Raw genomic sequence first — 25,000 nt, forward strand, 5'->3', positions numbered from 1 at the left:
GGCTCCAATTAGAGTCTAATGCCCTAGAGTTCTGGGGCAGATACTCAGATGCCATTCTTTTTGATGGTTTACAATTATGACCACCATCAATCTTGTATTTGAGTTGTTATATGTATGGTAGCAGTGCTGTTATGTATGGCGTACGTAGTTTATTGTAACCTATGGATTCTGATGATAATACAATGACTTCAGACATTAAAATTATGAAGGAAGAAAATAGTCCCAAGTCCCAAACCATATTATCTTGTTCCCTTTTTCTCACCACTCAGCCCTCCGAATTCTCACACTCCAACTTATCAAACTAGATCTGCCCTCTGTGTCGATGGAAAAGGAGCAAACACACAACTATCGTTTGCAGCTGTTCAAATATTGTGACATGTGATCTTTGGGCTGGCACAAAGAGCGCTTGTAATGAACAACTGGGACACAAAGACTGGGGGAACCAGGAGCTCATCACTGCAGCCTGTCCCCACCTCCCGTCCAAAACACACACACATTGCTGTATTTATTGTGAATTCTGCTACACTTCCTGCACTCTGAGAAATAGCCACACATAGAGAAGCTACACACACTCATCATCGGCTATTGTAGCCCCTCTACCTCCCTAAATCATGTAAAGCAAACATGGCAATCAGGAAACCTGAGTAGAAGCATTATCTACATAAACCTTGTGTTGAATAAACATGACATTGAGCGGTGGTTTTTAAACAGAAATCTTATCAAAGGAAGACAGAGTAATTTAATTCCTTATCTTATGAAAGAACAAAACTGCCTTTGTTCTTTACTGTTTGCCCTGCTTTGTCACTCCTTGACAAGACGTTCAGAGCCATTCGTTCATCCCACTGCCAACACACTTTTTGTGCGCTTTGTAGCGTGTATCACAACCAGAGCTGGGGATCAAACTAACAAAGCTCCGGTCTCTAAGCTCTCCTGACACTTTCTTTTTTTTAAATCATACATTAAGTCCTTCCTTTCAAAACCTACAGCGGATACTACTACGGAGATCTGAAGGGATTATCTGGGGCTAAATGAAAGAAACATTCAACTAACTTCTGAGAGCAAAATTAGTTCACATGATCAGCAATTCGTTTTTTTTTTTTATTTAGAGCTGAATAAACCAAAAATGACCCCTTCCTAAAGTAACAAGAGTGGTGACCTCTGTGATGTACCTGTATACAACAATGCCAATGGCTCTATAGACAGGGAAATATGAAGCCGATTTCTAAAAACTACAGTAGTGGCAAAAAAGGCAGACTTCGACATCGCCTGTGTCTAGCACTAGCACACACATTTTTGTACCTGCGTGAAAGGAAATTACTCAATACCAGCTGGTGGTGGTAGACTGTATTCCCAATAAAAAAGGGAAAACACATTGACTTAGATACATACTTAGATACACTTGAGGCATATGAGAAGGTCATAAGTTTTGCAAGTGTTTTGGTCATAAAACGAATTGCATTTTTTTACTTTGCGATGGCACTACAGTACATGAAAAGCCAAGGGATCAAGATTGTGCAATTCACCTTAAGAGGAACATAAATGTCAGTGTCATCTTTCACACCAATCTATCCAATTGTTGTTGAGACATTTCACTTACAAAACAACATATGTCGACTTCATGGCAGCGCTAGACATAAAGGGTTCACCCAAAGTCATTAAGAGTCATAATTCATTCGACATGAATGAGTCTGTACAAAATGAGTGACACTCAAACAGGGCCATCCCCAAAACTAACACACCAGAATCATGACCATTTATCACAAATGATACATCCATAGATTAACACTTTTAATAGATAAGGTAAGAGTCTGACATAAGAAAAGCTTGGGTGTTAACATGAGATCATTCAGTCAACAAACAAGAATGCTTTTGATTTAAATTAGGTCATCAAGAACAATATGTATAACATTTCTATCCATCTCTCTTGAGGCCTTTGGAAGGTTTTCAACCAAGATAGAGACGTGTAAATAAATGCATTTTATTTGGATTACCTTGGATTACAACATAAATAGTTTATATAGTTAGAAGATCCTATAAACCTGAAACAATTCTTTATGCAGCCTGTGTAATGCACGCACAAAGCGAACACCATTGAAGCCAAATGTATTTATTCAAGAAATGAAAAACAGATATCGCAGAGAATGCAGCTTTTCAATTACAGTAAAAGAGAAGAGAGAATCATGTCAGAGTTCAGGTATTCTGATAATCCCAGAGTTGAGGCATGATCTCACTGAAGAGGCCTTGTACGGTGTATGTCATGTCCGCTTTTCTTCTTGGCCTGATGAGGCTCTGCAGACTTGGCTCCTCATAAGGTATGAAATAATACTTTGAACTGAGGGGCCTCTGGCACATTTGGGTTGCTGCAGTGTGCCTGGATACATTAACACTGAACATGGCTCAGTGAGGCGATAAAACAAGTGTGCTTCTAGTGAGAAAAGACCACATTAAAACCACATAGAGATAATGTCAAACTGCATTTTTGGGGAAAAAAACAAACAGAAAAGTAGTTATAATCAAAAGTGAGCTATTCTAAATGATGGCAGATTTCATATGAAATATATACCTTCTTCCCTGAATAATTCATTTTGGCAAGAATGTAAAGGAAATGGTGAGACATAATTGTGGTTTTGAGTCATCTTGAAATATGTTCTTTGAAGGTTGACTCATTTCAGCTTGTGAAATAATGACTGAGAAAGTTTCTGTAATAGATCCAGTACAGTGATTTTTTTTACTGCCATACAAAAGCAGCGCCATCATGGTTTAGCCACCTTTTCATTGATGGTGCATTCCATTTCCGAGTTCCCAGTCAAAGATTTCAAATGGAACGGTCAGATTTCCGATTTAGAAAGTCAGGAGAATCTCACCAACCCAAACTCAAAATCCAAGATGGCTGCTCAGCTCATCAAAAGTAGTGAAAGCTTACAACTGTTTATTAGCATGTCTGTTTTATTTGTGTCTCATTAAATCGTACACACAGTACTGTCCCATTTCTATTTGTGGACATGATGCTACAGTGTGTGTTGGCCATGCGCAGATAGAGTGTAATACCTTGTTAAACTGGTATTGTTGTAGGCTACTGTAACATGGATGATTTCTGGTTGTGACATAATTTCCAGCTCCAACGTCCAACTTCCGAGGCAACAGAGTGCTGCAGGGATGATGTTTAGGGATAGTTCCTATGGACATCCAGTAGCATCTGATTGGTCGACCTCGGTGCTCTAAATTATCCTGCTCTGATATGTGACGTCAGGGCCGGAGTGGTACTCATTTTCAGCCCTGGAGTTTCATACCTCAGACCGGCCCACTTTAGATCACGACCTATTATATTAAAATAATGTAATTATAACTTTATATGTTAAGCAAACAATAGCGCACTTTTCTCTAAAGCCTTGTAATTCCTACTGTAATTCTTACTATTACTAATGATCAAAAGTATAACGGGCCACTACTATCAGTGGGGCAAAGAAAGTGGTTTTATTGGAACTGATGCTTGCTTGTTCACACACTAGCTCACCTGTTTCTTCCTCACCACTGGCTCCTGGCTCTGCCTCTGACTCTAAATCATAAAAATGTTCATAAATCTCGTCACAAATCTCCCCTTTTTCAAGTCAAAAATTCAAGTCACTTTCATTATTGTAGTGCTGCATCCTCTATCATCATCAATTGCAATCTGGGTCCAATCAGCTCTCGTTTACATCTTCATGCAGTGTTTGTTTACAGCCTGCGCGCAACGTGATTCCCGGCCAAACGTTAGCGATTGGTTATGGCAGATCCAGAGTGGCACTGGGCAGATCCAATAGTTTTAAATTTCAACAGACACCTGCCTGCCAAGTTAGTTAAAGTCTATCAATTGAGTAGGTCCAGACTCTCTGTGCAAATGAAATGAAGTACGAGTCTGGTAGGACCAGGCTAGGTCTACACCATACTCTTCATTATCTCATCTCATCTCATCTCATCTTCATCCGCTTATCCTGGATCAGGTCTCAGGGGCAGCAGCTCCAGCAGGGACCCCAAACTTCCCTTTCCCGGGCCACATTAACCAGCTCTAACTGGGGGATCATGAGGCGTTCCCAGGCCAGTGTGGAGATCTAATCTCTCCACCTGGTCCTGGGTCTTCCCCGAGGCCTCCTCCCAGCTGGACGTGCCTGGAACACCTCCCTAGGGAGGCGCCCAGGGTTCATCCTTACCAGATGATCCTGAACCACCTCAATATTCACTTAATGAGCAATCCTACCTGCACACTCTGGACCTGTGGGCTGATGGCTGGTGCTTGGTGATGCATCTTGTATCTGAAGGGCTACAAATCCCCTAAAGTTTGTGGCCAGTTATGTGGCGTTGCATCATAATATTATTTAAATTATGTAACGTGAGGTTAGACAGGCTATAAGAAATTATTATGCCAATTATTAGTAACATTCAGGGTTGCCGCGGTATGCGGTATTACCAGTGGTTGAGGCCAACACCGAGTTATTTTGTATTATTTTTTTCCAGTAATAAAAAAAAATCCGGTCTTGTGTGGAACGCGGAAGACCGGTTCCACACAGCAACGCCGGTAAACAAACCCCGGGAAGCCCAATCCCTACGAGAGCTCCTCGTGCTACGGCCTCCGGAGGCGCACAGAGCTTTTGGCCGTGATATTATATATAAAATTAAATTATACTATTATATGATCGTTATAAGACGCTGTCACCGAGAATTTGCGCGCTGCCAGGCGCTGTCACCGAGTGAGAGGAGAGTTGCCGATTTTTGCACATTTGGCTGCATCTGTCTCCAGGGCTTTTCTCTTTTTAATCCTCGCTTTTTCTGCGCCACCCTTGCTCTTTTTATTTTCCATTTTGGTTTATTATTTTCCTTGTACATCTGTGGTTGGAGCTAGGCAAACACCACTGAAGTGTGCGGACTAGTGCACGACACGTACGTTACATCAGGCTGCGTCTGCGTCTGTGTCTTGTTGGTGGGCGCGCCCTTAACCTGCGTCCGCGTCCCAGTTTCATTGGCATGATCTAACAGACTCCAGATCCCTGATATGACCAGCGACAGCGGTAACAGCATACACGTGATACCCACTCCACTCAGTGCCATGACTGAACACCGGCACAAAATAAATAAAAATAATAATTGAACACCGGCCCTCGCGGCCCAAAAGTCAGACCGGCCCACCGGGAATTGTCCCGGTCCTCCCGATTAGCCACTCCGGGCCTGTGTGACGTCATGTCTGTTTTCTCTCCCTCAACCCCCTTGTCCCAATAAACCATTGCACTTATCATTTAAGAGAGTAAAGGAAAGGATGCTATTATCATTTTTATATATAAAAAAAACAAACCTAGCTGCATAAGAAAAGTGAATCATTCCAACATTCACTGTGCATGTCAGTCTGTGGAGAAACGTTTTTCCTTAGATGAAGGTATTATGCTTAACCTTGTCTATCAAACAGAGGCTGCACTGACATGCAGCGAGACTGAATGCTAAAATATAATTACAGTGCATTTTTTATTATGTATTCATTTATTAATCAGGGACAGTGCGCATTGATCAAGATTACTGCAAATGTGCCAGTGTTAGCCAAAATGTTAATTTTCAACTGTTCCTCAGGTCTGCTGTTCAACTGGCTAATAAAACAACAAATAAAACACACATGGACAGCTGAACAGGGTAAATACATTAGACATATGAATAGACACATAAAAGGCATATGTATATGTATACAAACTGAATGCCAGCCAAGAGAACAACAGTCAGACAGATCAGCCATCCCATAATTTTGTCATCCAGTGAGGGTGTGGAGCAGCAGGTTGGGTAAATTGTGAGTGAAAATGTGGCTTATCAACACTTACAGCTGCCAACACTAAAAGATAAGCCTGATGTGATGTCATGATAAAATGTTGTGATGTTGTATTTTTTCTTAATTGTATAGTAAGTGTTTGCATATGTATTTTGTATTATATTGTACATGTATTGTGTGTTTTTTTTTCTTCTCTCGTTTTCTTTTCTTTTCTTCTTTTTAAAATTGTAATTTTCTTTTCACATCATGGCCAGGGGACTACAGATGAAAACTAGCCTTCTGGCTAATTCTGGCTTTTTTAACTATGTGTAATCATGTTTTTTATGAAATTGCACTGTCCCCTTTTAAATAAACTAATAAAAAAAAATAAAAAAATAATAATAATCCAAATCCTATAGCCAGCCTTACAGTGGTGTGAGTTAATAGGTTGCAAGGTTACCGTGGTAGAGTGCACTCCCGGACAGTGGCCCTGTCAGCAGCTCATCTCCATGTGGCTGTTTTTACAAGACCTGTAACTGCACAGGTCTCACTATGACGTGTGGTGCCATGTTTCTACAGTAGGGGGGCTCTAAGAGACAGACGCTAAAACTGAGCGTTTCAGACAGAATATGAATATAGGTATATTGAGACAGACTGTATGAGAAAATAATATGAACATTAAAGCATGTAAACATATATAAAGCAGACATGCAAGTATGAAAATGAACATGATAAGTCCCCTTTAAGCACCGGTATGGGACAAGCAGAAGCAGGTATGATTGTAGGCTACTGGTGCAGACAGCTGAGTGCTGTAGCCTGAAATGAACCCTTTGTCCCCATGCTGAGGAAAAATCCACCAAAGCCAAGTATAAAACAGAGCCCAGCCACACCCAGAGTACTCAACCACATTCAATAGGACTTTACACAGAATAAATCTGGGGAGAAGAAGATTCCCACAATCCATGTGGCAGGTTGGCCAGAGCTCAACTGGTTCAAGGAGGTACAAGTACAGAAATGTGGATTATGAAAATGTGATTCTCTGCACAATCCCCACCGCTCTCCCACTGAGGGCTGCTCACGCTCAGCTCTCTGCCTGTGCCCTCGGGTTTGGACCCTGCATGAGTGCCCAGCTGGAATCCCCACCGTGTCAGACAGGCTTTCTTTAATCCAGTATTCAATTGTGAGTCTTCATCACTACAGTCATTTTCACAACAGCATTGTCCCCTGCCAAGCTTATATGCCTCCAGTCCATCATTTGTGTAACTTTGGATGGTTTCTAAGTTACATCAGTGTTTGTTTAGTAGTGTTGGGATGGAGAAGGCCAGTCCAAGATGAAAAAAGTGAACTTCTGAGCCAGGGAGGACACAAAAGTCAGGCGACAGTGGAAATAAGAATTTCTTTATTTGGACAAAAAAATCACTATTTGAAGGCAGGAAATAAAAGGATAGAAAGGACATTCTTGTTGGTTGCTTTTTAAAAGTCCCTTTAAAATAATAGGTCTTTGCATGTAAAGACCATAGACTGTATAAAAAAATGACATAGCCCTTCCGTCCAGGTCCGTTCGCTCAACTTGATCCATTCGTGCTTGCCTACGGGAGTCGCCATCTTTGATGTGACGTTGGGGGGAGGGAGAGATGTTCATCTGGCTGACGTATACTTCTGGGGCGAAGTGAGGGCCAGCAGCTAGCTGTCACCCAAGAGCCCCTAATTATTCACAGACTTTAACCTCCAATAAAAAAAGCTTAGTACACCCCCCCCCCCCCCGCTCAGTGTTGTCATGGAGATATGACCTATGACAGAATGTTTCTCATTGGGGTCAATGAGAAATTGATTTATTATGAAGCCTGGCCCCAGTGGAAACTGGGAAAACTACAATTTTTGTGACTTCTATATTGGATCAACTATGTGATATAATTTCTAATTTCTTTGTGATGATAGGAGCACTTGATGAAAGCCTGCTTATATAACTTTCGCAGTCATGTGGTCACTCATGGCATGTTCCTTCATTGTCCGTTTAATGGTGCATTTAAGTAGGGCCATGTTTCCTATTCCAGTTCACAAGTTGCAACATCTAAGTTTTTTTTTTGTTAACTTGTTAGTCATCCCTTAACATGACGTCATAATGCAAAACCCCCCAGAAAAGTTATACTGTAACTTTTGACAACGGAAAGGGGTAACTTAAATTTTTTGCAATTTTCTTACAATTTCAACCAAACGTATGTGATGTGTACGCAAAATCCCCTACAACCTAACGAGTTGCAATTGAAGGCAGCATTAGGGACATTCATCTTTAACATGTACTTATCATCAGATGTAAATATGTCAATACATAGTGTTATTTGTATGAGTGTGTCAAAACCACAAGCTCAGCAGTTATATTTATCCATCTCAATATTACTTCAGTGTTACTACCATAGACTGGAAGTGTGTTTCAGAACTTGGTGACTCTAGTTGTTGTGTGACTGACACACCGCCTGTCTGAAAGGTGATCCTGGTGGGATTCGGAAGAAGTACCATCGAGACAGCTGCAGTGAAGACTTAAGTCCAGTTGGGACTCACTCCCCTCTCTGTTGTGTGAACATGAATCATATGTCCAAATGTAAATCTATTTATGAACTTCTGACCCTGTGTCTGACCTCATGCCAACACCCCCTGGTCTGTGTATGTGCTGAGGCGTGTAACTCGCTCCTTCTCGCTCTTCTCAAAGTTCAGCGCTGCCATACCTTGTTTTCTGCCTCGCTGCCCCGTAAGCCTATGATCTTTACTCCCTGCTGACGGACTTCAGGTACAAGCACACCCACACACTTTCCCCTGTACACAAAACTACATGCACATAATGATGCAACATGCAGTCATACATATTTTGCAGACAAATTTGTTTTGTTTTTTGGCCACTTTTGGGCAAAGACACTATTGTCTTTTGTTGGTGTGGCTAACATGCTAGCAAACACTTTCATATTTTCACATCCTACAAACATATAGCAAAAAGCATTTGTATGGAGTTTTATTTCAGGATGAATAAAAAAGTAATTCTCCTTTTGGCTCTGTTTTGCTCCTCCATGTCCTGAGAAAAATATCCAACTTTTCAGCTGCTAAATGCTATACTATGTTCACTGGCTGGTTGCTAAATGCTGTTTGGTGCTGGGGAAAAAATCACAATTATTTTACCAAAAATAGTTGGCTTCTGCAACAGTTGGATTAGGGGCTGTAGAACAACAATGAGCTAAATGGCATTAAAATGTTCCATGTAGCTGAAGGAAACTGCTAAACTGGGGGATAATTCTCTTTGGGCTTGTTGCTGTGAGCGGCCCCTTTCATATTACTCAAAGTCATTGATCCATTGCTAATGCAATAATTTTGAGTAGTGCAGTTTAATAAGTACATAAAAAACTGGCTACATTTGCTGAAAAACTGTCATCTCACACTGATTTAAATCAGTGCACAGACTAATCATTGCAAACCAAATTTACTTCCTAAACAAACAAAAAAAGCAGTCTGCAGCAGTTCAGTAATGAACATTATGTTGACACCAAAATGAATGTAGCCCAGGTAGCTGATGTGGACCAACTGCAGCTGAATGTAGCCAGTTGTGTTCGAGCACCCAAGGAAAAATGTGAGACGGTTTTGAGTCACAATCTTTCTCCATGTGTTTCCTGTAGTGCTGCCCTTTGTGGTGGGGTTAGGTTATGGTTAAGGTTAAGGGTCACGGCCACAATTGATTGAGGTTAGGGTAAGGTTAGGTTGAGGTTAAGTATCGCAGAAGAAAACTGATTGGGTTGGGCCATAACTGGGCCAGATTTGGGAGTGTGTCCAGAATCAAAGGCAGTTCTAGAGATACCACTTAGGATGGCTTTCAAACACAGATGGCTCTTGGCTTGCCATTGCCAAAGTCTGGCAGCCAGGAGTGGAAGATTTAGGCCGCTGTTGAGCAAAGCAGTCTTGGATACCTGGGACATTTTCACCAGTCAGCTTTGGGCAAACTACTGTGGAGCTAAAAGTTGCTTGTTAACATTTCACACTGCATGAAGTTTATGTAATAGAATTAGCATGGAGATCAGATAAAAATATTTATTACTCATTCAATGTTTTCATTATTTTGATAAAATGCATGCAAATGTGTCCAAACCTGCCACATTCTTTATGCCCTCTTTCTTGCCCTACATGTAGGTCAACCACATCTGAAACAGGTTAGCGTGATCCTGTGTAAACAAAGGACATGCGGGTAGCAGTCAACACATCTGTCAAAAGTAGGAGATCTATTGGAACTGCATCTCTCCAACAGACTGTGATCTAAACTACAACAGATGTCTCTGTCTATTAGAAACACCACAGCCTCCGAGAGAAAACTTTAACCGGCTTAGCATGTTTTTTTTGGTCTTTGTTGACTCTGTTTACTGACAACCATCCTCACATGAGGTATTGTATGGTCAGAGTCATGGTTAATGGTTTTGCATGTGTGTCATTGTTCTAAATTTAAACTATTTGTCATATAAACAATGTTTCTGTCGACATTGCATGTGTATTCAAGGAGAAATCTGATACAGACTTCAGCAGCGTAATCACATATGGTGCCCATATGTCTGCATTCCAATGAGCATATACAGCTCATAATTAAACATCAGGTCACTGTTTTAATTTTATGACAAGCAGTTATTTTTGAGACTGTATAAAACGGTTCATTTCTTAAAATCAAAAGCTCATTGTCAAAATATCATGATGGTTCTTCTTTTTTCCCTTCATTAGACTACATAAATCACTTATGTAAAGGTCTTGTTCTCTTTCAACATGTCCTTAAGTGTCAATTCCCCAAAGACTAACAACATTCGTTCAAGATTAAGGATGAAAGTAGAGCACCTAACTCATGTCCTGTAGAGTCAAATAAACATCTAACAAGAGTCATGACTGACTTAGTGGGGGAGGGTATGAAAACAACAAATACCAGCTGTCTACTACAAGCTAAAACATATAATAGCATCAGTGTGTTGTGTATTTTCCTTTGTATTTGTTAGAATTGTCATTTTATACTATCTATCATTTTATATTTATTTATGTACATACAAGCTGAAGCCTGAGGAGAGCTTTGGCTGGAGGATTACCAATACAATTTGCTATATGGTCCTCCTTGAGACATGTTTTAAAGTATGTCAAAAACCCTGCTATGATTAATGTTTTGTTTAGCATTGTTTCCCTATAAAAAGTAAAAAAAATAAACAACCTAAACAAAAAACATCTACTCTTTTCCCTAATTGAGAAACTCTGGATCTGTCCTCAAGCCACCACTGCTGCCATAGTTAGGCTATGTAATACTGCAGCTACTTATCGAACGGATTGTTTCATTGGCAAGAGACGCTGGCTGACTGAATCCAGAATTCACAATTTTTGAATTTGAATTTAAACACGTGTGAGGTCATCTTGACCACAATTCTTACTGGTGGTAACACTACAACTGCTTTGACTGCTAGATAACAAAAAGTAACCCCAAAAAGACCTCTTTCCAAATGTTGACAAAGGAGCCAAAGAAGTGTTGAATCTGGGCTGGAGTCTGAAGATATAGACACAGAAATCAGAGCTCAGTCCAAAGACTTCAACCCTTTCAATTTTCCTTTCTATTCTAGCCAGTGGTGCTTCATTGTGTGCTGACCCCTGCGCGCTACATTTCGCTGATGCCTGCTGACGAGGTTATGAGTGCCTTTGTGTTCCTCCTGAGTTCCCAGTAACAAGCTGTTAAACTGGATGGACTTGTCACAAACCACACACAGACCCAAGATAATCTGCTGCAGATGAGAATGCAATGCTTAACGATTACACCAGTTGTGAGGAGTGCAGGTGTTTATGATGGATAGTGAGTTGAAGAAAGGATGGATGCTGACATTTTCTAAGTATGTTCCAAGTGGACTCCCATTGGTGTTCAAAATGTTTTGGATCCTGTGGTCATTCCATAGATGCTATCAGACACAGACATCAGTTCTGAGATTATTTATAGAGCACTGCTTAGCCTGTCCATGTTGGGTATGCAGGGATCACAGTAATGATACCCCAACAGTAAAACAAAAAAAATCTACTTCCAATTATACCCAAATGAAAGAATTCCTTAACAAAAGCTACCTTTTTAGAACATGGACTAAAAGACGAATCACATGTCATAAACAATACTGTGCAGTTGTGCACACTGGTGTACAATAGAACAGTCAGACCAGACAAAATACACCCCTGCAGTGTCCATCTGCTGACCAAAAACAAAGCTATTAGAGAAATAATAGCTTAACAGGATTATCTGATGATTATCGTGCGGACAGTTCACACACCCACAAACAACAAAAACATTCTGCAGTTCTTTGAAACTTGTAAGAGGTACAAAGGACTGCGTGCACGTGTTGTACATACATAAAGAAAACAATGTATGAATGTGATTGACTCCATGGGAAAAATGGTTTGACAAACATACTTTCTAACCTGCCTCTCACTGCACCGCTGTTGCGCTTGTGGACACCTCCTCCAAGAGCAATCAATCAAAAATGCGCAGTTACATTAAGGTCAAATGCATGTGGTGAAATGGCTTCACTGTTCATCCTGCAGAAGTCTCCTCTCCCTAGGTACACACTCACACCAGCCCAGTCCTGCCAGAGCTGCATTCTGCTGCTGCTGACTGCTCTGAAAACATCCAGAGGCTGAGGTCTGCAGGACAGCAGTGCAGAGAGATCCAGTGTCTGCCGACAGGGATTATCGCTGTCAGATGATCAGCTGTAGCATACCGGGCAGCTTTATAAATGCCTCTGCCACTGAACTACATCTAGTGCAGCCCTTTAGCATATAAGTACGCATTTTGTACACCTCATTAGTTAGTTTAAGTAGTACATTCTACTAAAATGAAAACTGCAGAATGATTCTACTGTTTGAACTGAATTTAGTAATTGACTTTCCCCAAATACCTCTACTTTCACAGCTGTCCTCAGATACCAGAAACTTTTCAATACATGTTTGCTGAAGAAATAAAGGCTTAAAAGTTCAGTGGTTGTGCATGAATTCTGATTTCCACCCAGATTTTTTTTCAATTATAACACTGTATGAGTATATTCTGTCTTGATCAAATAAAGCTTAGCGTAACATCAACCAGGAAAAGTATCTAACGTTACTCACCCCTCTCTCTCGCTCGTCTCCTGCTTCCTCATTCTTTATTCTTTTAGTTAAACTAACCACATTTAGCCACAATCTATATCAGACAATCACATCTTTGCTGTCAACATTTAAATCTGTTCTCTCTGTTGCTTCAGCTGTCATTTCAGTGCAAATCATTGCAACCCTCCTCCACCCCCATCAACTTAAAGGTCCACCCAGGTCTGAGCTCAGATCTCAGGATCCTCTTCATTTATCACCATCAGCACCAGTGTCTAGACTCCATCGGGGCATATCCTACACTACTCACCGCCTCTCAAACCTCTTTGAAGTATGATGACGTCATGATGGGGGTCAAACTTCCAAAAGACTTTTCTGATTTGTCATCTTTATTGTGCGCGTGTCAATAAATAGTTGTTCACTCAAATTAAGTCTCTCCTGATTGACATGGATCTAACCCCATTTGTCACTCCACCAAACCTCTTATCACAGTACAATAAGCATATTTAATGTGTCGAACCCTGTGGTCGAAGGGGACGACAGGTGGGCTGAAAGATGCTGACTGGCAGGATCCTGCGTATGAAGTAAGAGACGAGGGCAGCTGCCAAGTGAACGGGCGCCCTCTCATGAATGACAGCTATTCACCTCCCCCCCTTGAACATCACATGAGCGCTGCTTCCTACTCAGCACAGCGCAGCACAATATCACACTGTGTCTTCTGATACAGTAGAGCCTGGTGGGGAGGGAGGGAGACAGAGATAACCTGCACCATGACCTTGAGGACAGAGACCGTCCACTGGGCGACAGGAGGCGGAAAGAGTTTGTGTAAGCGAGAGCTGCCTGACTTGACACACCACAGTGTGATGTGCAATGAAAGCAGCTACTTTTGGCTCTAACCTCAGAGAAAATATAGTTCCGTGTCAGGCAGCATTAAGGGGGGAAGCACTAGCTGCAGGCAAAAAAATAAAAAAAACTTCTTTCTTTGCCCTTCTTTAACTTTCACTCTTGCCTCCCACAGCTGCTGGGTCATCTGTTATGAAAACAGACAACGGTGGGGGTCCGCTACTCCTCTCTGTTACGTCAGAGCGTGTTTTGTTCATGGCATACACATGTGGGCAAAATGCAACATTTACATCACAACCTTTTGTTTCTGCACCTCTAGCTCAGATATTGATTGGTAACAGTTCCTGCCTCCCTCTACTGCTGTGTTTCCTGACGCAAAGCCAGACGTCAGACGGAGAAATGAGAAAATGACCCAATTACAGTGCAAAAGATAACCTGTTCTAGGAGGGCTGGTGGAGAGGGGGAGAGAGCAGACAGGATGATGAGGATGGGAGAGAGAAGAGGGAGTGGGGGGTCAGTATTTAGGCAGTAAAAGGAGCTGCAGTGACATGCAGAAAAATGATAGAGCAGCAGAAAATGTTTGAGTGCCATGTTTGGGTAAATCGCAACCACTCACAATTCATATACACAAGTGAGGGTCTGATAGTGAGAACAGTGACATCCCTCGGTGACAGTGGTGCCAGTTTGCAAGATTCTGCAGAAGATGCCTGGCTGCTGCAGTGCTTCTGTTAGCCAACCCATCCTGCTTCCATTGATTCTTAGGCAGCAACTCTGATGCTGCATAACGACACCACAAGCAGAGTGTTGCATAATAATAATAATAATAAAGCCATGCTGGTAAACCAGGAGGGCGAGGAGCACATATTCCAAGTGCAACATGATTTACAGCTGGAATGGATGCTGTCGTAGCATGTTGCCAAAATATTTGCTCATTCATTGTCATCATACCGCAGACATGTCTGTTTCTGACAGCCTAATTTACACACATAAACATAAAGGAATACGGTTCACAAAGCACACAAATGTCTGCAACTAGACTGCACCAAGCTCAGGTACCCCTATGGAGAAAACAAACATATACCTTGGTTACAATAACAAAGAGTGTGGAAAGACGTCCTGCTGTGCTGGTTGAGAAACTCTACCTATTGCATCCATAAATTCCTGAGATGTGACACGCTGGCACACACACACACACACACACACACACACACACACACACACACACACACACACACACACACACACACACACACACACACACACACACACACACACACACACACACACACACACACACACAGTGAATGGCACTGTTAGCAGTTTACTTACAAGTGGCTTCTAAATTCTGCGCTGGGATCAGTGAAAAGGCAGATATCCTCTTGTCTCATCTGTCAAAGGATTAGTTTCACACCTGCCCTCCACCCCGCACTCCTCGTCTTCCTGTCTTTCACCGGCAGACTAAAAAATGAGAGTGACTGGTGACAGAGAGAGAGAGAGAGCTGCAGTGCTGGAAGTCTGTCAGTATGCTAATGAGTGGTTGTGCTCTGCCTCCCTCTCTGTTTCTTTCCTCCCTCCCTCCCTCATAGTTGTCTCCAAGGTCAGTGGGTAGAACTGCCTGTTTGACTCCTCCTTTACCCGACAAGTGCTTCCCCCTCACTTCACCCTTCTACAGGCTGGACACCCGGGCAGTAATTACCGTCATGATCCAGATTAACTCCTGGGTGTGCTCTTTTTGTGCTACGCTGGGCTGGGCTGGACTCAGCTAGCTGAGCCGGGACAGGACAACGCACAGACAGGATTACTGTGTGTGTGTGTGTGTGTGTGTGTGTGTGTGTGTGTGTGATTGTGGGAGGGGGTGTTAGACCCCACAAGGAGGGCCAGGGGCAGCCAGACTGGACAGGATAGGACATTCTTAAGCCCTGCAGGAGACAAGAGAGAGACAGAGTAAGAAAAAGACACTAAGCTAACAGCAGGAAGATACAGGTATACCAAAATCTACAGGGACAGAAACACACAGGCCTTTTAAATATGGAATGCAGAGTGTGATAAATCAATGACACGTAGATTAAAGTAGTTAAATTTATATGAGGGGATAATAAAGCATTAAATTAAAGATGATGACTATGAATTTACACTGATCTGTCACAGACTACTACGTTGGATTCCACAGAGTCTCACAGAGTCATTGAAGAGACCCGAGTTAAATAGCTTAGGACTGGCTGGAGATCAGACCCAAGGAGACACAGCTACAACCGGAAGTGATCACCTATATAGTCATCAATTCTCGCTCAGTTTAAACGGGTACCAGATTAAGTTCTCTGATTCAAGTGCTATATAAATACAACCAGGCTATGAAAAGATCAATGTGGTGACTATTCGAGCGTGCACACTGTTTAATACTCGCTGAGTTGTGTGCAGTCCACCCCCCTGCAGTGGGAGTTCAGGAGCTTTGCTGACCGTTTAGCTGTTTCAATCAGTGGCTTTGGATCCTGTGATGGGATTAGAGGGGAGAAGCGTCTGATGGGATGAGATAGAACTCAATATACAGGAGGTGCTCCTGCGCCACAAGAGGGAAGTATAAACCCACAAGAGGACGTGTAGCTCATCGCACTGGTTGACATGTAAAGTGGTATAAGTTTGGGGAAAATGGTGCCTTGTTTCCAGGGACAGTGCCTCTTTTTTACTACAGTACACATACTGGTTTCCATTTATATTGTATATTCTTGCCAAATAGGAAGTATTATTTTTCTAATTTTCAGACTATTGCGTATACTGCATTATAAAGACCAAACCATGCCAAGTGTATATTATAAACATCACTGATCAACGTGGTACCATTCATCCACCACTAACACTGCTTCTACATCGATTAGACATAATCATACATGTTCCCCCTTCATTAATTTGTAACATGTTCCCAATCCCTCCATTTATAGTGAAGAGCACATGAAACAATCTCTTTAAATAAAGACTCACAGAAACATCATTGGGAGTTGGTTACATCATTCCCAGCCAAGGGAGTAGTGTTGTTGTGAACAGAGAGCGGATTTGGTTTTCTTGTACTGTACTGACACCCTCTGGTTGTTTCTGGTAAGTACAGCACCTGCAAAACCACTTTGATATTGAATGAATGACATGAAAGATGATGATGTGAGTATAATGTGTATAAACTTTTCAACTCCAAATAAATATGTAAAAGAGTAGAAATTACTCACCTTTAGGACTGAGTTTATTGAGAGTATACTGGCGCCACTGTCAAGTGTACTAATGTAATGGTGATGTGCATGAACTCAAAAGAGTTAAAAAAGTTTCAGGGGTGATGTCGACAGACTCTTTTGTATTTCAAGAATTTTGGAACAGCATGCACACAAACAAACAACAACAAAAAATACAACAATTAAACATGCAACATCAATCAAACATAAAGTTGGGCCAGCCAACAGTTCATTTTCACAAAATACAAGATGTAGAAATAGATGGTGACCAACAACCCCTGAAAAAATATATAAAAAGAAAATGATAGAAAAGATGAACAGAAATAGATGCAATGTTGTTACAGTACAGAACCAGCAGGTGGAGGCATACAGTGTGAGATTGGTAACACAAAACATGAACATAAGAGGGAAATTGACACTAACCCTCCCAACATATCAAATGAGACTACATACAATGACAATGTTTGATCACTGTAACCTGGATGAAAATGTTACGTCTTTTATAGAACTAACTATTGATGTAATATAGGCTGATAATCACAACCTTGGAACCTTGGCCGTCCCGAGTACTTAATTAATCTGTCCAGGTGAGTTCAAAAGGCACACTGCTAACAAAAAAGGATGGGAAGTACATCCGTAAAATGTTTTTACTTACTGCCAAAAGGTTTGTAATCCACAACATAATACTGGTACATATTCTCAAGCCCTGCTTTTAAAATCCCTAATGTTCTCTTTTATTTCATTTAAATAAAATATCATGTCAGGCCCCAAAACATCACAACATGTTGGGGAAGCGGCATGAAAAAAGGGAAACCTAGAATGATTTCTAACCAGTACGATGACTAAGAGACATTATAGGTGAAAAAATTACACGAGCCAAGGTAAATCCAAAGAAATTTAAAAAGCACATCAATATGTTTGAAGTAAACCATAAATGACAACTAACACAATACACTTCTTTTTCTGCTAACAGAAAGGCAAAGCAAACATTAAATACTGCATGAAAGAGAGATGGTGGTTCAGTACATAGTAAATACAGGTTAACCTTAAAACAGAATACTGGTCCTTATTAACATTTCTTCCACATGACCTACCAACCTCTCTCATCACTGATTTGTCCGCAGGAAATCTCTTTTTGAATGACCTGAGCTGTACCAAGTAGTCTGCATACAGTGCATCAAACTACACCAGAATAAAATACACCCTAATTGTCAAGTACATAGTGTAAGTCTTCACTCATTATTTGTCACACATTTATCTCTGTATCTCTCACACGTCCCTCTGAAGTCATGTTTCAAGATTAATGTGATTTCAAGGGCATTTTTCCAAGTTTGTCTAGCTGTCTGTTAGCTACTAAACAAAGATAAAAAAAAACACGGGACATGAATGCAAGTTGTCCCCAAAAACAAGTACGTACTGTAGGTCAGGAAATATCAACTCAGACTAACTGTGCTACTGCAGAAAGTACAGAAAGATTAGGTAGTGTTAATGAGTGTCATTAGTCTCTATAGATGCCCCTCTGTGCCTACTGTCTGAACTGGCTGTGAACATTGACCTTACTGTAGGCTCGTACAGTAGATTGGGTCGGGTGAACTATATCACAGTGTCAAGGCATAGCATGGCTCATCACGGCAGAAAACATGAAATAGCACCCGATGGTGATAAAGAGGTTAGGGGTCGGCTTCGGAAAAAAAAAAACTAATACCTGTATAGTAGTTTATGTAAAAAAAAAGAAATTCTTAAAATGACATGTCTTAGGGGATATTCCTGTTTAGTGAAGGCAGCATGAAAATGAAACCATTACACAGAATACTGAGTCCAGAATGTGGATCCACAGTGGCCAGGACTTGGCATGATCACTCCATGATCCGCAGTGAAGTGCAGGACAGACACATGTCACATTGTCTCATTTCAAAGGTCCAGCATATATTGTTCATTTTATTCTTCTTTTCATAACACAGTCTCTGATTTAACATACTGCAGTTGATTTGATTCTGTACTCTGAAAAGTGTAGGAGCTGTATCAACCATCCTGTCATTCAGTTTTTCAGCGTCTTCAGGTAGAAATCTCTATTGGCCACCTCTTCACTTCAGTTTAGCAGGACTAACTCTCTGCTGTACACCTCAGGGACTTCCATGGGAAGTATTGTCAGATCAGGCGAAGCAGGCAGGCAGGGTTCAGTGGCATGACTGGTTAGAGCAAGAGAGTGGAGGCCGGGGCTTCAGCTGTGGTAGCTGGGCACAGCTGCTTGTTTCTGGGAGAGACGCAACAGTTCCTCCCTGATGGCCTTGATCAGGGAGGCAGAGGAGTGGGTAGGAGGACATGTATTCAGGGGAGCTGAGGATGACAGATACCCCACCCCTGGGGTGTCTAAGTGGACAGGGGGTGCTGAAGGCTCCCTGATACCACTTCTGGGTGTCTGGAACATAGAGGAGGATGTGTAGTCAGGGCAGTCCAGGAACTGAAGATGGCAAGGATGGGCAAAGAGAAAGAGAGGGATGGAGGAAAGGTGAGAAAAATGAGAAGACAGAAGAAAAATATCAAGTGACAGAACTAATGAGAGCATTGCCCTATAAGATATATAAATATATATATATATTAAAACAGAGAGCTCAAAGGGTAAGGCCGATTTCATTCAATATTCTCAAGAAAACATCAAAACCAAAAGTGTCTGTATCTTAATACAGTATTTTCTGCTTCTGTCGCTCTCAGCCCCAAGCACATTTGTTTATTATAGTGATGTTTATCTTCAAAGTTGTGTCACAAATATATCTTTTCATTTATATATGAAGCTTTGCAATTTTCTAAAACTGATGGGCACTTCAATTTTTTGCAAACTTTTGTTGGAGACTATTTTAATCTGTAGATTGATACACATTTTTTAGTCTAATGAGAATTTACAGCAGCCGGGAGATGTATGTGGGATTGCATGTTTGATTGCAAATAAACTACAGTGACCGTGTTCATGCTTATTAAATAAAATGTCACCAATGTCATCTAGATATGGAGCTCTATGGCGCAGAGGAATCAGATATATCAGCCTTTTAGATACAGACAATTGCCACATTTCTACTGCATGGTCAGAACGGCTCTACTCAATTCGCTCACCCTTTTTTGGTTTCCCATTAGCAAAAGTTGTGAATAGTACCTCATACTTTTTTTGGTACCCCCTCGGTTGAGGTTCCAAGCGAACTGAGCCGATACTAGAGTTAAAACATTGCCGGCCACTGATTGGTCAGAGAGAATTGTCACAAGCACAACATGAGACATCCTGCACAAACCCGCCATTTTTAAGTAACTGAGCAACCGTCAATAGCAACTGAAAATGTTTATTTCACTTGTCCCAGATTTTTTTTAAAGAGGCAGCAAAACTATGCTGGCCACTACGCTGTATAATTGATGAAGCGCAGACATCGTTACCGATGAAATAATCAAGTGAGTGTCATTTTGAAGTTGATGTCACAGCAGCAATCAGCTGATAATCCCGCCTATACTTAGGGGATACTATCCGTGGTGGAAAATGGAAAAGAGAAAAGCAACTGGTTCGAGTCGAGCCAAACCATGCAGTGGAAATAAAGCAAACATCGGTTCTTGGGATTAGTTCCCTGTTGATTTTATGCCTTTTCATGGGATTTGTTGACACAAAACATACATTTTACAATATAAATTCAGGTTTAAATAGATAGATGAAAAGACTTTGGTCTTAACAGAATTCAAGCTGTAATTCACTCACTGCATCTTTTTCAGGCTGTACCCGGGAGAAATTGTCACCATGGTAGTGGTTCCACCCAATGCCGCCGTTCTGCCCTGGAGCAGCCCTGACCCCTGCTGGGGAACCATTCATCCGGCTGGACAATCCCACCTGTGTAAGGTGATGGAGCTGTGCACCTACACACACACACACACACACACACACACACACACACACACACACACACACACACACACACACACACACACACACACACACACACACACACACACACACACACACACACACACACACACACACACACACACACACACACACTCAGAGCTACAGTAGGCTACAGTACCTGACACTCAATCCTGAGCAGCCCGTTAACATTCTTTGATGCAATCACTACAGACTGAAAAGCACTCTTGACTCTGCTGTGCTGCACTCTATATGGTAAATGCCAGAATCCATTTCTATTAGCGTAAGTCACGTGATGGCAGCAGCATCATGCCATTTAATAATTTAAGAAAAAGATCAGGCTCTTTCAGTTTGACAGGTGTATGGGGTGGAGGTGTGTGTCTGTATTGTGGCCCACATCCACAAGTAATCTAACTCTGTCCACTGACAAACACACACATAAAAACATTTATCAACCGTCAAGTGCTGATTCTTAAAATGTTGTCTTTTTATATGAAAATATTTTGTACTTTAATGAAGCTAGAAGATGAGAAATGAGATCAAGACATACGCACACCATGCACTTTGTTTACAACTGAATCAAACCGTTTTAGTAGGCATGAAAGTACTTTAGGGCAGTTTGTATTTGTCTGCATATGTGCAATTTCCAGGTGTACCTGTAGTTCCCCCTACTGGTCGCGGTCTGGCAGATGAGGGCAGCTCATCAGCGTAGAGGCCCCTGCTTGAGTACAAGCTATCCGGCTGGAGCTGCTCACATTGCCCTGCTGTTTCTCCTGGTGGCAGGTAGCTCGAGCCAAGGCCCTGCCTGAAATACAAAGAAATGTATAAATGTGAGTTTATAAAACACTAAACTTAAAACTTGAAGCTGAACTGATATTGTACAACGGTGCATACAATTCAGAATGTGTATGAGAGGACAGGTCATCCTGTGTATGTCATGTGTATTTGTTCTCATGGGTGAAGAGGGTTGTCAATTTAAATTTGGTCTAAATTAGTCTTAACAGTTCCACAATTTACAATGACAAAGTACAAACAAGTGGTTGACAGCTGCTGCTCTTGATGCCTTTAGTTCCACTGTGCTCACATTTCCGGTGGTGCTAAGTGGTTTGACCACATGGGGCCTTGGTCTTTTTTGAGCCAGTTACGAGAGCACTGCTTGCACCTGATCCATTAATCCAATAAAATAAAGATGACCCTTCACTATTCATAAAGCCAAACTCACTTGATGCACCTAACAGAAAACATTCCCTCTGGTAAAGTATTGGAAGTCAGGCTGTACTGATCAATAAGGAATCCCTTTGGTGTAGGAAGAAGTGAAGGTCAAATACACGTATTATTTATTAATTTACACATGAATCCTCAATTTTCATCGACTACTACTACTAACCTTGGTATCAGGCCTTGGACAGGAGGAGGGGACATGCTCAGCTCACTAAACCTCTGGTAAAGACAAGAACAAGATAGTGTTTAACAGAAAGTGAGTAACAATAGGAATGACAAAGACTGAAAAAAATATCAATCATCATCAAAAACTTTATATGTCACGGCTTGCATAGTGTATCCAGATATAACCTTTACAAATATTGCCATTAATGCAGCAATAGCTCACAGTGGATGTTGATATTTCTAATAAATACAAATCAGTGCTTTGCATATTGCTATGTACAGTATATTTGGGAAGTTGGGCTCACTTCATACAGTGTTTTTTTAACCAAGCATGTTTGATAGCCTTCTTTTTTTACAGCTGATCTTTTACAGCATATTAAAGCACTGCAAATGGCTTTTTATGGGTCCACTGCTCTGTTAAGTCTCTCTATATTTGTCACCTGGGGTAAACACCGGTGTTGGACTATAATAGAAAGAGTAGTGATTAATGTAATGTTGATAGCTGTTGAGTGCACTGCAGTATAAGAGTACAAGTGAGAAGTTCGATTACTATGATAATATTTAAGCTATAGGTAAGACAGGTATGTGTTCAGTGTCAGTACCATAAAACATAACAATAAAATACTATACTTCTATTTTTGCATTTAGTTTTTTTTTTTTTCAACAGTCATAATGCTGACAGCATAGGCCTCATTGCTAATGTAATCTGAGTGATTATATGGGCAAAACTCTTAACAACTTTCCTGCAACGCTAATATAATGCTCTGTCACCTCTAAAGAACTGTTCCGGCCCCCCATGTTTGAAAAGTGAAAATCTTTTATTTCATTTTAGTAAAACTCTTCCCTTCAGCATGCATTTCAAAGAAGAGTATATGCTATAGATAACTTCTGCTTGGTCAATGGCAATTCCACCCATAACATGAACAGTGTGTGGCACATGCACAGTATTATGGACTCTGGGCTTAAAGTGTACACAAACTGCATAAACTTGCCTTTCTTCGAGCTCTATTCAAGGCAGTTATATGTCAATACCCTCTTTGAAACCAGCCTACACACTGAAAGTAGCTAATGCCGATCAAGCATACGCAGGGTATATTCCTGTAGAGTCTTAGCAGATAGCCCTTGTAGATAGCTGACAGGGGTTGTAAGGTCGCAGGGGGCGACAGATGGAGGAATACTTAACTGATTAGTTTGCTAAGAGGACACAATTAAACTTCAAGCTATAGGCTTCATGCTGCGAATGAGCTGGAGAAAAACTTGAGGAAAGGGAGGAGATAGTGAATAGAAAGGATTTTACATTTTTCCTATTACAAGTGAAAGCAGGGAGCCTATATCTCATACTATGTCTCCATATCAGTGACAGAATATAGCTTTTAGTGCAACATGAAAGCAGTATGATTTGATGCTGACTGAATTGTTAATGCTCGCTCAGAAGTATCCTGTTGATATAAGCTCCAGGAATGGCTACTTACACCAGGAAAAGGGCAAAGAGCTGGGTAGGAGGGACCCCAAGGTCTAGGGCCACGGCCTGGGGGGCTAGAGACAGGGGGGTTTGTGTTAGCCCCAGGGAGAGTGATCCCTGCTGTGCTGCCCTGGGAGGTGGGCGACACTAGGGCAAAGGCATCGTCCAGCAGGGAGTGCATCTGCTGCCGCGCCTCCTCAATGGAGGGCTGTGGAGGCATGTAGGGGGGAGGGGGAGGGGCATGGCTTGGAGGAGAAGAAGAGGGACCCAGGAAGACGTCATCAGTGGGGGAGGGGCTCCTGTGAGGGGATCCTGGGCCTTGGTCAGGGTCCGACTGGAATAAATACGGCATTTTAGAAGTGATACAGTAAATTCAAGAGTGTACAAATGTCATTGATTCTCCTGTACTACTCACAACGTAGGCCACATTGTTGACTCCAGGACACTTTCTGTAAACAGCATCACTGTCTTCAGTGATGAGGTGGTCTTTGTCTGCCTCCATCATGCCTCCATTCAGCTGCTCCTTCATCCTCTGTTTGGGAGAGCGCCTTCCCCGACCACTGAGAAACAAATGGAGAAAAGTTAATGTACTTATAACTATTGTTATTTTATTAAAGGCAGGCCAGAAAAATTTGGTCAGCCCTCCACCACAAAACCAATCAAGTGCAATGACCCAAAACATGAGCCCTGACCTCTTCTTGGATTCCATGAAGATGGGGGGCATCTGGGAATCCGGGTCCAGGATCTTATCGATCTGTACTTGCGCTTTCTGATAGATGCGATCCTGGTCCTTCGGATCTCCGAGGCCACTTGTCACGTCATCCATGACAGGGAAGTCGTAGTGGCCCTTCCTCTTGGCACGCAGACGTATCTTATTACGATGGTGCTCGATCTCTGACTTGTGCCTCAATGCTACCTGGATCTTAGGAGACAGTAACCTCATTAGACAGCATCTGAAAAATCTGCACAGATTTAGACTTACTGCCTGATGAGTTAAGACTCCAACAAGCAGGATGGCAATATTTAATGCACATACATTACACACTAGTTATGGAGTTAGTGACAAATCACAATTACACAATTATTTCTATTCTATGTTTTAGTTTTAATGAGCTTTATTAAATTGACAAAAGCAATTTCCTGTGTACCTCACAAAGATCCAATTTGGGTTTAAACATTATAGTTTTCATAGGTAATAAAGAAGAAATTTTAAGAGGAGCTGATAACAATGTTGCAAGTCCTTTGGAGGATAATTGTTTTCACTTTGGTTAATCAGTAAATTAGTGATGTTTTTAATCAGAAAACCAATTTTCTGCATTTTTCCA

At 41.5% G+C, this 25,000-nt stretch overlaps 2 protein-coding genes across 2 annotated transcripts in view; both read right to left on the reverse strand.

The window, feature by feature from the left end:
* mical3a (microtubule associated monooxygenase, calponin and LIM domain containing 3a) overlaps positions 1-15,191 on the reverse strand; it is a 96,395-nt gene extending 81,204 nt beyond the window's left edge. The window contains exon 1 of the mRNA XM_083917439.1: positions 15,047-15,191. The gene's annotated coding sequence lies outside the window, so the exon portion shown is untranslated. The remainder of the gene's footprint in view (positions 1-15,046) is intronic.
* Positions 15,192-17,566: 2,375 nt separating this feature from the next.
* LOC310949672 (UPF0606 protein KIAA1549) overlaps positions 17,567-25,000 on the reverse strand; it is a gene marked incomplete at its 5' end in the record, with an annotated part of 38,575 nt that continues 31,141 nt past the window's right edge. The window contains 7 exons of the mRNA XM_083917181.1: positions 17,567-19,393; positions 20,666-20,820; positions 21,484-21,632; positions 22,215-22,267; positions 23,686-24,009; positions 24,091-24,235; positions 24,368-24,597. Coding sequence (XP_083773307.1) covers positions 19,154-19,393; positions 20,666-20,820; positions 21,484-21,632; positions 22,215-22,267; positions 23,686-24,009; positions 24,091-24,235; positions 24,368-24,597 — 1,296 coding nt within the window. The 3' untranslated portion in view covers positions 17,567-19,153. The remainder of the gene's footprint in view (positions 19,394-20,665; positions 20,821-21,483; positions 21,633-22,214; positions 22,268-23,685; positions 24,010-24,090; positions 24,236-24,367; positions 24,598-25,000) is intronic.

This window comes from Echiichthys vipera (assembly GCF_963691815.1).
Source record: "Echiichthys vipera genome assembly, chromosome: 7".
Taxonomy (NCBI): domain Eukaryota; kingdom Metazoa; phylum Chordata; class Actinopteri; order Perciformes; family Trachinidae; genus Echiichthys; species Echiichthys vipera.